This window comes from Dysidea avara, chromosome 8 (assembly GCF_963678975.1).
Source record: "Dysidea avara chromosome 8, odDysAvar1.4, whole genome shotgun sequence".
Lineage (NCBI taxonomy): Eukaryota > Metazoa > Porifera > Demospongiae > Dictyoceratida > Dysideidae > Dysidea > Dysidea avara.
In genome coordinates, this window is record NC_089279.1 from 17,510,232 (window position 1) to 17,523,647 (window position 13,416).

The 13,416-nt window shown below is 36.8% G+C and overlaps 2 protein-coding genes and 1 pseudogene across 5 annotated transcripts; 1 reads left to right on the top strand and 2 right to left on the bottom strand.

Annotated features, from left to right (window-relative positions):
* Positions 1 to 492, top strand: part of LOC136264814 (dynein axonemal heavy chain 10-like) — a 44,374-nt pseudogene extending 43,882 nt beyond the window's left edge.
* Positions 493 to 1,844: 1,352 nt separating this feature from the next.
* On the bottom strand, positions 1,845 to 8,150 carry LOC136263059 (uncharacterized). Its single transcript, XM_066057515.1, has 3 exons — positions 2,634 to 8,150; positions 2,473 to 2,527; positions 1,845 to 2,302 (listed from the first exon to the last, which is right to left on the bottom strand). Exons 1-3 carry the CDS (start codon positions 4,635 to 4,637, stop codon positions 2,037 to 2,039), a joined length of 2,325 nt encoding a protein of 774 aa, XP_065913587.1. The 5' UTR covers positions 4,638 to 8,150; the 3' UTR covers positions 1,845 to 2,036.
* A 1,577-nt stretch (positions 8,151 to 9,727) lies between these two features.
* On the bottom strand, positions 9,728 to 13,208 carry LOC136263060 (uncharacterized). Of its 4 annotated transcripts, XR_010704433.1 has the most exons (9): positions 11,426 to 13,199; positions 11,224 to 11,377; positions 10,987 to 11,091; positions 10,781 to 10,936; positions 10,669 to 10,733; positions 10,580 to 10,608; positions 10,411 to 10,503; positions 9,926 to 9,990; positions 9,728 to 9,866 (listed from the first exon to the last, which is right to left on the bottom strand). XR_010704433.1 is itself a non-coding variant. In XM_066057517.1 (8 exons), exons 3-8 carry the CDS (start codon positions 10,995 to 10,997, stop codon positions 9,846 to 9,848), a joined length of 324 nt encoding a protein of 107 aa, XP_065913589.1. In that variant the 5' UTR covers positions 10,998 to 11,091; positions 11,224 to 11,377; positions 11,426 to 13,208; the 3' UTR covers positions 9,728 to 9,845. The 4 variants fall into 4 exon arrangements, 2 of the variants coding, with proteins under 2 accessions (XP_065913589.1, XP_065913588.1); XR_010704432.1 differs by having other exon boundaries at positions 10,669 to 10,936; positions 11,426 to 13,197; XM_066057517.1 differs by lacking the exon at positions 10,781 to 10,936 and having other exon boundaries at positions 9,926 to 10,030; positions 11,426 to 13,208.
* Positions 13,209 to 13,416: the final 208 nt, after the last annotated feature.

Below are 13,416 nucleotides of genomic sequence, written 5' to 3' on the forward strand. Positions count from 1 at the left end.
ACAGTTGCAAAATAAGATCGATATACTCTAATAGAGCAGTCAGTAACTCTAATAGAACAATCATCAAACTGACTGTTCTATTAGAGTATATCGATCTTTTCTCTTACATGCAGCAAGAATTTATTATTTGTGTTCCAGCCACTCATTTTTTCTTGTTAAACTAGTAGCAAAGCATATGAACTAAGGCATGAACATTGAGCATAATCGAGCATAATAGGTAAATATTGAGCATTAATTTAAGCATAATAGGTGAATTTTTGAGCAGTGCAGCATAGCATAATAGGTAAAATTATGAGCATAATCGGCGGGTCCCTAATTCTGGACACCAGTTTACACCACATCAGATGGTCGTAATGCCATGGGAGTTGGTTTTGTGTTTGAAGCAGATCTTGCTACTAAGGAACATATTTCCCACTGGGTGTTACAAGGTGTGGGTCTACTACTGAACACTGACTGATGAACAACAACAATCACATGTTTTCCCCAATGTATATAATAATGGATTGTACCACATGTCACATGAATTATATTTTTGATGATACCGTAATTTGTTTTTTTCTCATAAAACAGGTTTTGTATGCAAAATTTGTACAAACTTCTTATGTGAAAATTTTTTACACCAGATCAAACTACTCTAATAGAGCAGTCATCACGTAAATCATATGAAAATATTTTTTACATGAAAATTTTTCACAATTTTTTTGCATGAAAATAAAGCAAATTATGGTATTAAATTCAGTAATAAAATTTGAAATTATGAAGTCACATATATACCTTGTACACTTAGTTGAAAGCAGTCATCATTTTCTCCCTTAGCCTTAAGATCATTTTTAATAGCTAATTTCATTGCAAGAAACTTCATGATGTAAGAGATTTTGTACCAATCATACCAGGCATGCTGCATAAGTCAATCTTTGCATTATAAAATATGCAAATATTACTATTTATGTTTAAGAGAATTTTGCCTGGATTGCTCTAGAAAAGTTCTAAATGTTAAGATTAATGTACACAACTGACTTATTATTGTGATGTTGTCTGCATCCTAAATACTACTGCCAAGTTTACTAGTATCATTATACATTCTAAATTTACTAAGAAGTTGCTACCATCTTGTGCTTCCATTTATCTTTTATTTTGACTGAACATCAACGTTACCACACAGCCATTCAAGTTTAACAGATCTGTTAATAATTACTTGTCTTCCTATTTGCTAAATTTAATATTTTTCTAAAGATGTCACAGGTTATTGTGGTTGTAATGCAAATCGTCTTTGTTCCCAGGATTGCCACTAACTTTGGTAAAAGAAGTTTCTTTTATTGTGGAACAATTTATTGTGTATTTGGTGCATATATACTTCTGTATGTATCAGCATATTATGCTGAGTGGACTCCTTGCTTAAATATTACAATAACAATCCAACACTTGGCATTACAGTGAGTTATTGACTGCTGGTATATAGTAGCTGGCCAAATAGAGAAGGCTGCGTGGAGGATTACTGCATTACACAATGAAGATGTTTAGGCCTGAATCAAATATGCTCCAAAGTTTTCCCAAGATGCTTTCAGGAATTTCCCAAAATTTTCACCTATTATGCTCTTCAGTGTTCCCATTGTGCTTGTATTATGCTCCTAAGTTAGCAACAGTTTGTACAATTATCTCTTAATCAGTATACGCTAGCATTATGCTGGCACAGCACTCCAGCCTATTATGCTTTTTTTTTATATACTGGCATATTTGACGCAGGCCTAAAGGTGTTAGAGTATCTTGATTTTTTAATTGTGCAATTTAAGGTTTATAAATGCGATCATACATAACTCCCACACATTTACTCATTATCCCCAGCATAACTGCCTCACTGGTAGTAATTGATAGTTTGCTGCTAACAAAACCAAAATGCCTACAATTTCTAACATTCTAAAATTACAAACATTATTCCCATTTTTATGTAAGTGTCTAAATGACTAAGTGTATGTGAAAAAAAAACTAAAGCTATAGTCTACAAAGGTAACAAAAATTGTATCTGATTCACACTCTGATCAAGCTTGGAGAGACTCCTCTATATCATTAGCCAGATTTGTAAACTCAGCATCTCTCAATGCTTCCAGCACCTTTTGCCATGACACATTACCACTCTTCAAATATTCCCTGATCATAGCTGCACGGCAACTGGCAACATCATACTGATTACTCATTGCAATTGACTTTGTCTTTGAGCCATCACTATCATCAAGAAGGAATGCAGCAAGAATGTTCCATTCAGCAACCCTTCCCAGCAATTTCATCAAGTCAGGGTATGTAGGTTCTGTTATAATACCACACATTAGTATCATTATATGATATATAGTACTACATATAAAAATAATATCAGCTTTGTGAAAAAGATGATTTATGCGAACTGCACTTGCTTGTGTAAATCATTAATACAGAATTATTAAAATACATCATATAATCATACAGGTGATATTTACTTACCTTTTTTATTGACTTTTTTTTTTTCTGTATTATTCTTGGAGGAAGCATTTTCAAACTGTAAATGTAAAAACAAAAAATATTTAATTAAACAAGCAGTCTAGCATATAGTTAGGCAATGACAATTATAAACAATGCCTTTCCAACCACACCAATTTACATACCTCTAGCCAAACAATATGGTCAGTTGTGAGTTTCATTTTTTGGTAAGAACAATTTATCCAATCAGGAGTAATATCAAACTGTTTTGGTAACATAGCCAAATGCGTTTCACTGGTACTACCACAAGTACAGTAGAATCCAAACAAAAGCTCTTTTTTATCAAGTTGACGATGATAGCATGCCTTGTTTAAAGCATCAGTAATTATTTTTAGAACTCTACTGTTAATAGAGGGTGTTGTCTTTTCTTTGTGTCTTATTTGAATTTCAATGTAACCGATCCTGTCAATCAGAGACAATGAATGACCAGTATATGTGTGAAAAGTTACCAAGTTACTGTAAGTGTGTCGCTTTTCTGTTTTAGACTGTATTGGAAGTTCCCAATTCTTTGGAAGGTCTCGAAAAATTTCAACAATAGCAAAGCAAAAAAATCCTTGTGGTAGAGGACCATGTGAAAATTGAATGATCAATTTACTGTGTTGGAGACTGCCATATTCATCAAGAATATTGTAGCTTGAAGTGAAAATGGGTAACACACATGGCATGAAATAATTTTCTTCATCAAGTATAGCAACTATTTTTAAGTGCACTAACAGGTATATGAAGTGTTCAGGTGGAATATCTGTTTTTAGTTTAATCTGGTGTATCAAAGACTTGTGTAGTATACCTTCATATTTAAAATTTTCAATAGCCTGTTTGTTAAAACCACTTTTCCCAAATGTCATCTTTACAATACTAGTCAGTTTATCAAACAACCACTGGTGGTCAGTGATCACATACTGGGACATTCCAGGAACATCATGATAGTAGAGTAGGATTCCCATCATGTGGAAGAACAACAAGGCACTTTGTATTTCTCTTTCATTTTTACTAAGGCCTCCTTGTTGAGAGATTTCAATTATGCTTTCATATAAAATAAACTTAAGATTTTGTTTCAGAGAAATTTTTTGTATTTGTAGCAACAATATAAACCATGTAATAGGCACATCATAGATATCTCGTTTTTCTACTAGTTCATGTATGCGACTACGGATCGGTTCAGCAATGGGATCTTCTTTGTCACTACCTGCTGTTGTGTTATCAACTGGAAACAATATGGAATTGTTCCCATGTTCCCATAGGAATTTCTCACATTTAAATTCATGTGCAACAATTTCCAATTTCTTTTCTATGCTTTCTATTTCTTTTTTACTTGCTTTGTCTGCATGTGTGCCTACATAACACTGATATGAGTTGTTTCCTTCAATACCTTCAGTTTTGTTAGGTAGTATTGCGGGACTGATTTTAGCACTTGAATCTTTTGAGGATGCCATAAGAAGTTTAACAAGATTTAAGTTTGTTATATCCAAATGATAAGGATCATATGACTGCTCCCCGTCCTCACTATGAACAACCAATACTGGCTCATCCAGACTCTTTGCTCCTCCTCTCATATTGAGGATAATGAAAGTAAGAGCAACTGAACTCTTGATAGCTGGAAAAAGACTGATAAACTCTGGCTGACCACCAGTGTCTAACAGGTTGATCATGTTCCACACTTTTCCTAGTAAAGGTGTGTCATGGGAAATATGAGGTGTTGCAATATCACTTTCCACCAAACACCGACCAACAACCTTTGGCTTTTTAGATTTAAACAATGTAGATAAAAACTTACTGATTGTTTGTAATTTTGTCTGGGTTTCAGATGAAGAAGGCATCTTTTCAATGGATGACAAATAACGATTAAGTTGCATTAACATTGTATCGTGGTTCATCTCAATCCACTGAGATTCCTTTCCTGATCCAAGTACACCAGCTTGTTTTACACTAATAATGTTTTCTGATGTTGCCACTCCTGTGCTATTGTGATATGGCACAAAATTCTTTTTATAAAGCAAGTTAAGAAAGTTTGTTTTTCCAGCTCCAGCTGAACCAGTGAAAGCAATAGTTGTATATGACAGTTTTAAAGTTAAGCCACTAGATTTTGCCTCTTGAATTTTAACCATCATTTCTTGCTTCACTGTTAACATAAATATGTATTAGCTACCGTACACAAACAGGAAAAGATATAGCAAATAGAATCATCAAATATCAAGACTGGGTACGAACATGCATCAAAACACACTCGATAAATGGCTGGCTACAATGAACACTAAACCACATATGTAGAGTCCAATATATCTTTTCGGAAGCTTCGTACTTACTAAGTTACAGCACAAATTCTTTTGTCAAAATCTTCATTAGGTCTGAGACATGTCTTTTCTATATAGAATGTCTGTGTCAAAGACAATTCTGAAGAGGGTGGGAGGGGTACTGGCCTTTTCAAACTGTCATGAAGCTGGTGTTTATGTGATATTGTAGGTCAAGAAACTCCAACCCTACTAACAGTACTATACTGTACTGGATGATTTGAGGCTTTCAAGTTATTATAGTGAGTACTTACACATTACTAAGAACTCGTCTTTCAATGTCCCCAGCTTATTTGCTCTCAGCATAAACCCACAATTGAGTTTTCCATATTAAAGCTCCTTGTCATAATTCTTACATCATTTTCCACTCAATAGCCTGATTAAATACACTTTCCACATGTATAGGTGATTTTACCAAATGGCACATATTAGCTATAGCATGCTTTGCCTTGTGTATATGCATTGCTTTGCCTTACTTACTTTCTCACACAACAAATATTGACCAGAAATCAGACTTAAAATACCTTCATGGGCACATTGGCAGTATTGGTTAGGTGCAATCAAGCCCAAAAGCTTCAATACAACCCAAAACGCTTCCAATAAGTTGCTATGAAATTTCAATGGGTAGTGCATCAAAGGCTACTTATGATGAAAAAATCATCCATTGATTACGGAGGCACTTCTTTTACAAGGCCATAGTTCATGGTCAGGCTGACCACTGTTCCAGATACGTACTACCAGTATATATATTCTTAAAACTGACAACATATAACACTTAGCAAATCATTTACTACACTACTACAGTGTAACACAGACTAGTGCTACTATATTGGCCTCTGGCATGAAGCATAACGCCTTGTCACATGATCCACACGAATAAATTACATGCTTGAAAGATGGGGACCAGTGACAGTGCTGCTTCGAATGGGCCTTATCCAAAACTACACAGAACCATATAAGTGCCATATACTATCCGTTCCATGAATGCTATACTTTCATTTCTTTTCCACGGCGCATCCATGATATTTTAACTGGGGGTGTAGTTTGTACAGGAGCCTATGGGAGAATGGTAAGTTCAGCCTATAAGAGTAGCTCTAGCTTTATGAGACACAAGTATGTTGTTTTATTGTTTAAAATAATTATGTATTCTAAGGTGACAAAACCTGGGAATGATGCCTCAAAGCAGGTTTATTTTGCTGCATGAGCTAATTAAAAACTTCCATAGATTTGTTTAATGTACTGTAAATTGGATTAGGACAGGCAATGTAAAAGCATGTAGGCTAATTGAAACAATACTGAATGCTAGATTGAACGTGATAACATGTCATTTTTGCTGACTCTATCTAGCACATGTTACAAAAAACCCAACTTCTAATCTTTATTCCTGGGTTTTGCCATCTTAGACTGCAGTATTTTTAATGGCAAAACAACATACTTATGTCTCACACAGCTAGAGCTACTCTTATACGTTCAACCAACCATTCTTCAATAGGCTCCTGTAGAAACTACACTCCCAGCTAAAATATCACGGCCATGATGCAGAAATGAAATGAAAGTATAGCGTTCATAAAACGGATAGTATATGGCACTTATATGGCTTCGCACAGTTTTGGACAAAGCCCATTCAAGAGCAGTATTCTCTACAGTTTCGCTCCCAGACGTTGGGGAGATGCCAAATCAACCTACTCGCTGGGTGTTTCCACGTCCGTTTAGTAAGAAAACTGTAGTGAAGCGTATATAAGGAGCCAAGGGCAAGGGAGCTCAAGTTTCATTTATACATTATACTACATACATGTTTTGTTTTACTACAGTACTAGTTGTACCTGTGCAAAATGTACGTGATACTAAGACAATTGTTGTGCTATTGTGTGATTACGCTTAAATTTGAACATTACTAATGGTCAAGGAGTAATCACATCATTGCATATCAACAAATACATGATTTGGCATAGCTACTGATGTGCACACATAAGTTCTTCAATGGTGTGTGGCACTAACATCTAGCTATAATGTTGGTGACCTTGCAGAGATATACAGTCCTCATGAAGGCGGTATATCAAGATGTGTCCCATTACAACCATGCACATACACCAAGAGATTAGGTTTGAGTGGCAAATGCCACTATTGGGATCTACTCTACTTTGTTTGGATCATGTTGCATAAAGTGCATCACCACAATGGGCTATATTCTAATTCAACTTGCATTTATCACATACATTGATTTACATTTAGTTAAATTGCATTGTCTATTAGAGTAACTGAATGGGAGTTCCGTTTCTATATCCTTAGTCATGGTATTGTTGTGTTGTTTACTTAAAGTGTGTATATGCAGTACAGTATTGAGTAAGTTAATCGGTTGTACTGAGCAAGAAGGTCCAACAGCATGTGTATTTGGATAGAGAAGAGTTTTTTTTTAGTTTCTTTCAGAATTAAGGTATCAGCATAGCCCAGGTGAATCCTTCATATGAAGTGAGGTTGCTCAATTAGAGGTAGTGTGTGTTCTATTAGGGTAGTTAAACTAATAGAGCTTCTGGAAGTTTCAGCTGTCCCTGTATAGTTAGTTAATCAAGGAGTGAAAAGCAACTTCATGATCTTGTCCACGACTCATCGTCTGGTAAGGTAGATGTATGTTCTATTAGAGTAGTTGAACGTAATCTTCCATTCTACCTTGTGTATCATCCTGCAGGCCTGATTGGAGTGATCAACTGATCATCACTTGTTAACTTGCAACACCCACTACATAACTATCCTCTTTTTTGACTCTTTCCTTCTCCTTTGCAGTGGTGTGCCAGTAATCCTCCATTTTAGGTCTGTCTATAGTCCCTGACGTGCTTGTCTTCGTGTCGCAGTAGCTTTACTTTGTCTAGCACACAGCGGTGTAGGCCTCAGGATGTCTATCCTTGTAGTGGACAGCGCAGCAGGGTGAAGAGTGTATATTGCCGGCAAGTCTTCTTTCCGTAGTCTCTGTCAAGTAGGCTGATATGAATGATCATCTGTTGTAGAATTGCCACACCCACTATGAAACTATCCTTTTATACTGGTGGATGTGTTTGCCAGATGATAGCATACACACCAGATCACATGATCAAATTCGCTGGTTTAATTGGTAAAATCATGTAAAAGTGATTGATCCTATTTCATTGTAAGCTTTTAGATAGTTAAACCATGATGTCATCTTATTTCTATTGGCAATGCACGTATACCGGAATACCGTATACACGTAATGTAAACTTATAATGGCCATTGACAGTGATAAGTATCTCGCAACCAAGGTTAGCATATCAGCATGTAACGATAGACACAAAACCCACCTTATGACACACTGATTTGGACGTGCAATTGGTCTAGTGAGTTTGAAGCTAATTGGGGGGGGGGGGGGGGGGGGGAACCTGGGAGGAGTTTGTGTTTAAAATTTATATGGCCTCGATTTTTCCGTTTCTCATTCTGTCATCCACAGGGGAGAGAAACCTCTAGTGTAGGCTGGGATGGGGAGGGCTGGTAACATGATAAGGGTCACCAGAAAGTTTTGGACAGATTCATGTCTTCCTCAGGTAGTTATGGTGGTTTAAAGTGTTTTTCCTGTAGTTTAACAAATCGCCACCAATCCTGGATCAAAAGATTTGGCTCAAATTTTAGATTTAAATGGTACCAATCCGACCAAGAACGAAGGTGCAGCGCCAAAAAATAGTTAGAGAATTATTATATAGATACATCATTAAGTAAGGATCACACGAATGTAAGCATATTTTTTATTTAATATACACTAACAATAACAAAATTAATTTGCTGAAAACCACTGTAGATGCCATCTTGATACATGTAAATTTCAAAATTTTCTTGGGAGAGGGGGCATGCCTACAGACCCCCTCGAAAGAGCTCCATTGTCATTGGTATTTTAATCTTGAACAAGTTGATGGTGTACTACTTCTAAAAACCAGGCGCCATGCAGCTAGCTAACTTATCTGGAATTCACCATAGATAGTATATGCTACTATGAATTAACCAACTATGTATCAAGACTCACGGTAGTGAGTCGCACGGCCAAGAAACTACAAAGCGCACGCCCAATTAAAAGACGCGCGGCCACTACTGTGAGTTATTTACGTGTAGGGCCGGTTTCGCAATATTAGTCCTAAATTACGCAACATCTCTCAATAGATTTGTATTGCGTTACGTGATAAAAAATCTTTAGGAGTCGTTATAGTTTTCTTGCGACCTCGCTAAAATAAAAAAGTAACCATCGCAAAATAAAAAATAGGCGTATTTCACTTTATTTCTCTACCTTATGTTACAACTACTGTCACGTTATACCAGTCAACCAGTCAACATAGCTGTGTTTGTATAGTCCATCTAGCACTAACATTATCCAATCCTGGTTTGCCTATACGCGTATTTTCTTCAATCAACCTCTAATCCCTACAATAACTTTTAAAGACACGATGTGGACACAAACTCTAATGCCTGATAAACAAGTTGTGACAGCGTGCTGAACCGTAAGTTCCCTAGGGATGGCGTTTTAAGCAGAAATCTTTTAAATTCCATTTAGTACCACACCCCATGCGAGCGTTTATAAATCGCCAGTTGTCTTATATGGTTTGAAGAACAAAATCACTAGCGAAGGTGCTTTAAGCATACTCTTCAATTCTCTAGTTACATGTAATTTTTATAGATTAACCACAAAGGCCGATAAGGTGAATACAAAAGGTAACAAGCCTTTAGGGGTTACCACCTCTATGTAGTGTGTACCATGTAGCTTGTGTTGTGGCTTTCATTAAGTATTATGCACACACAAATGGTGCAACAAAATTTTGTAATGGATTGCTCGAATGTGGTTGGTGGTGTTGTGGCTCGAATGTGGCTCGTGGTTTGCCAGTGACCATGTATGAGTTGGGGTTGGTCCACACAACTTACACAATATTCAAATTTCATGATTGCCATGATAATTTCTTGCCATATGGTAAACATACAACAATGTGTAACAACGTTAATTAACATCACATCAAGACTTGACTAAAAATAGTTCCAACAATAGTGATGATTTCTTGTATGTCAGCATGACGATACTGAGACCTGTAAAAGAATAAGCAGGCACTGAAGTTAACCTTAAATTAAACACTCATGCAACTGACCTGGAACATCGGTCGCAACACCAAAAACACTTGTTTCGATATCTGATGACACAATCCAGCAGGCACTGAATTAAAAGAGAATGTACAAAAAATCAATATGCCGGGCTGTGTCAATAATAGCATGGATAATCGAAATGAACAAAAATTATATCCCAGGCTAAGTGAATGAATAACATAACTGTTGGGTAAGCATGTTAAACCAGAACATTAGGACATTAGTCAAACAAAAGTACGCTATCACAACTTGGTCATAATACAATGTTTGTACCACTGGACTTCACACTGGTTGCCCAAAAATTGTGCCATTCCGGGACAACAGCATAATATTATGAAACAAATAGTTACTACAACACAGAAGGCTTACTGTTGCACTGTCTACACTGATATACCATAATTTAAAAACATAACAGGTGGGCATTAAATACAATACACTTAATATCTGGGTAGTAGGAAAAAATCACTAACATCACAACATGTAAACTGACCTGGAAATTAACACCCTTGATGCCACTACAGTCTACACTGGATACTTGTTCGAACCCATCAACACTATGCCTGATACATCTGAGTAGACTGACCTGCAAATTCACATGATAATTGATAACTGCAAAAACAACAATTGCAATAATACAATTCTTCTGTACGTCAACTGACCTGAAATTCATGACACTCAATACCGAGACCTGTGAAAGAATAAGCAGGCACTGAAGTCAACCTTAAATTAAACACACACGCAAACTGACCTGGAACATCGGTCGCAACACCAAAGACATCTGTTTCGATATCTGACGAAACAATCCAGCAGGCACTGAATTAAAAAGAGAATGTGCAAAAAATCAATATGCCAGGCTGTACCAATAAAGGATGAATAATCAAAATGAACTAAAAATATATATCCCATATGCAGGTTAAGTGAGTAACATAACTGTTGGGTAAGCATGTAAACCAGAACATTTGGCCATTAGTCAAACAAAAGTACGCTATCACAAACTGGTCACTGATAATTGATAACTACAAAAAGAACAATTGCAATAATACAATTCCTCTGAATGTCAACTGACCTGAAATTCATGACACCTCTATCTTTGTTCCTGCATGGTCTCAAATTACATATGTACCATGATCACATTCAACTGCTAGTGGATAAACCAGTATGACCAGATGGCCTGCAAAAACCAACAAGCAGGTGTTAAATACAATACACTAACACATACCTAAAGCCTGGAATATGAAAAATATTATATAAGCATTATTCCACACTGATATAGTAATACATTATAGGATGTTGTGGAACTTGCCTAAACGTGTAAACTGGACAACTGCATAATCTGGACACTTGGAATTGTCCAATACCTGATGAACCGCAAGTAGGTACTAATGACATTCACTTCAACATTTTATCCCAGCTGGGTGAATCTCTTGTAACTGAGTAAAAAGGTGTTTATTTTCCACCTGCAACCAAAGTTCTACATTTCTGTGGTTGGGTGTACATAAACTGACCTGGAAAATCAGTATGCCATAGGGGTATGGAAATGGTTCCTTTCCTTCTGTTGTGACATTACTTACAGCTGACTGGTAAATGATCATCGATGTCCCCATGGACCCCAACAATGAGTATACCAATAACTTCTGACAAGTTGGAATGAATTTCCTTTCAACATGTGGTGGAATAAATTTCCTTTCAACATCTGGTGGACAGGTCCAAAAACCCTATCGCACAAACACGGTGAATCAGTGTGTGGCGATGTGACACGTTGCACAAACTTCACTCCTCGTTTCGTTAGCATTCAAGACCGGCATATATCATAGAGTCCCTCAGTATTCTTGACTCTTACTTTTTCAAGCATTGCTCAAGCGATGTAGTTTCTCACGAGGGGCTCGAGTTTCTCAGTGAAGTCGAGCCGATTAAAGTACGCCTCACCATCCAGTTACATTCTTAAACCATTCAATTTAAAACCACGTATCATGAGTGTCCTCTTAAGGTACTTAGGGACTTTCCACGAGATTTCCCCTAAATAGATCACGTGTTAGTTGTCAATCTGGTGGATTCTGGTGGTATACATGGTTCAAAAATGCGGTAAGTGTAGTATAAGCTGTCAATGAATAATTGTTTGTGCACTGCTAAACTAAGTTATTTTTGTGTGATAAGCATGCTTGAGGAAGGGTCTGGGGGACGAGACTAATGTTTTGACAGCAGTTGATAGACAGCAGTTGATGATGGCCAGGCAAAGAACTGCGAGAAGAACTACTATGATAGTATGATAGTAGGGAAAAATTCCCACCCCTATAGCTCTGCCTAGGGGCATTAACTAGCATTATCTACAGCTACTGTATTATGTTGCTGATATGTACATTCAGGCCAAGGATAAAGGTGAAACTGGTAGTAAGGCTCAATCCTATTATTCTGCTGAACAGGCAAGGGAGTCTGGGACTCTGGGGACATGTTCCCTCAGGAAAGTACAAGTACTACAACTTTTTTGTTTTAATTGCTTCATCAAGTATAAAAATTTCAGCCAAAAGGTGATGATCAAGCTCTGGTCTTATGCACTGGTTGGAGTGGTTGTATCGATACTGCACTGTGACATCCTTGAGGGGTTAGTGCTGGTATTGTCCATGGCAATACTATTCCATCTCCCCTAGTCTTGATGATTGAGTCCTCCATTCCTTTCTCTGCTGCTCCAATCCTGAAGTTGTGACCACAGTCAAAAGGCGACAATCAAGGCTCTGGTCTTGCATCTATACTGTACTGCAACACCCTTGAGGGGTTAGTACCGGCATTGTCCATCGCAATACTGTTCCATCTCCCATATACAAGTCTTGATGGTTGAGTCCTCTATTCCTTTCTCTGCTGCTCTAATCCTGAAGTTGTGACCAAAATATTAAAAAATGGTTATAACATGATAAATGATTATGATGATAACAATTACAAATGTATTTATAGCTGTGTAGCAACTGTGAACTAATTAGGCACTTGCAAGTTTAATTAGGTGTCTGAAGCATTTAACATGCACAGATATGAGATATATTCATCACGTACAGGCAGTAAAGATAAATTTACTCTAATAGAACAGTCATACTACACCGTAAATTCATACTTCCGAATTTACGGTGTTATGAAACAATCATTATTATGTATGGATTTTACTGACTCTCCAAGATAATATTCTGCATTAATGTTAATTGCTCATTTCCAAAAAAATTACCTTTTAAACCAAATGTAGAGTCTATCACTGACAAAAATGAGTGATATCCACCCCAAAAACACCTTCGCTGTAAAAAGGCGCGCCCAAGAAACTACAAGTATCTGGAACCCAATGTAAAAAAGAAAAAGAAAAATCAGCTTAGCTGAAGTGAAAAGCAACTGGTAACTTAAAGAGCTGATATCTGAAGCGGCCAAGAATACAATTACTAAAGTTTAATCCATGCAAGAACACCTTGGCTATAAAACAGGTGTATACATGAAAGTAACTGGCAACTGAAATGGCTGATAT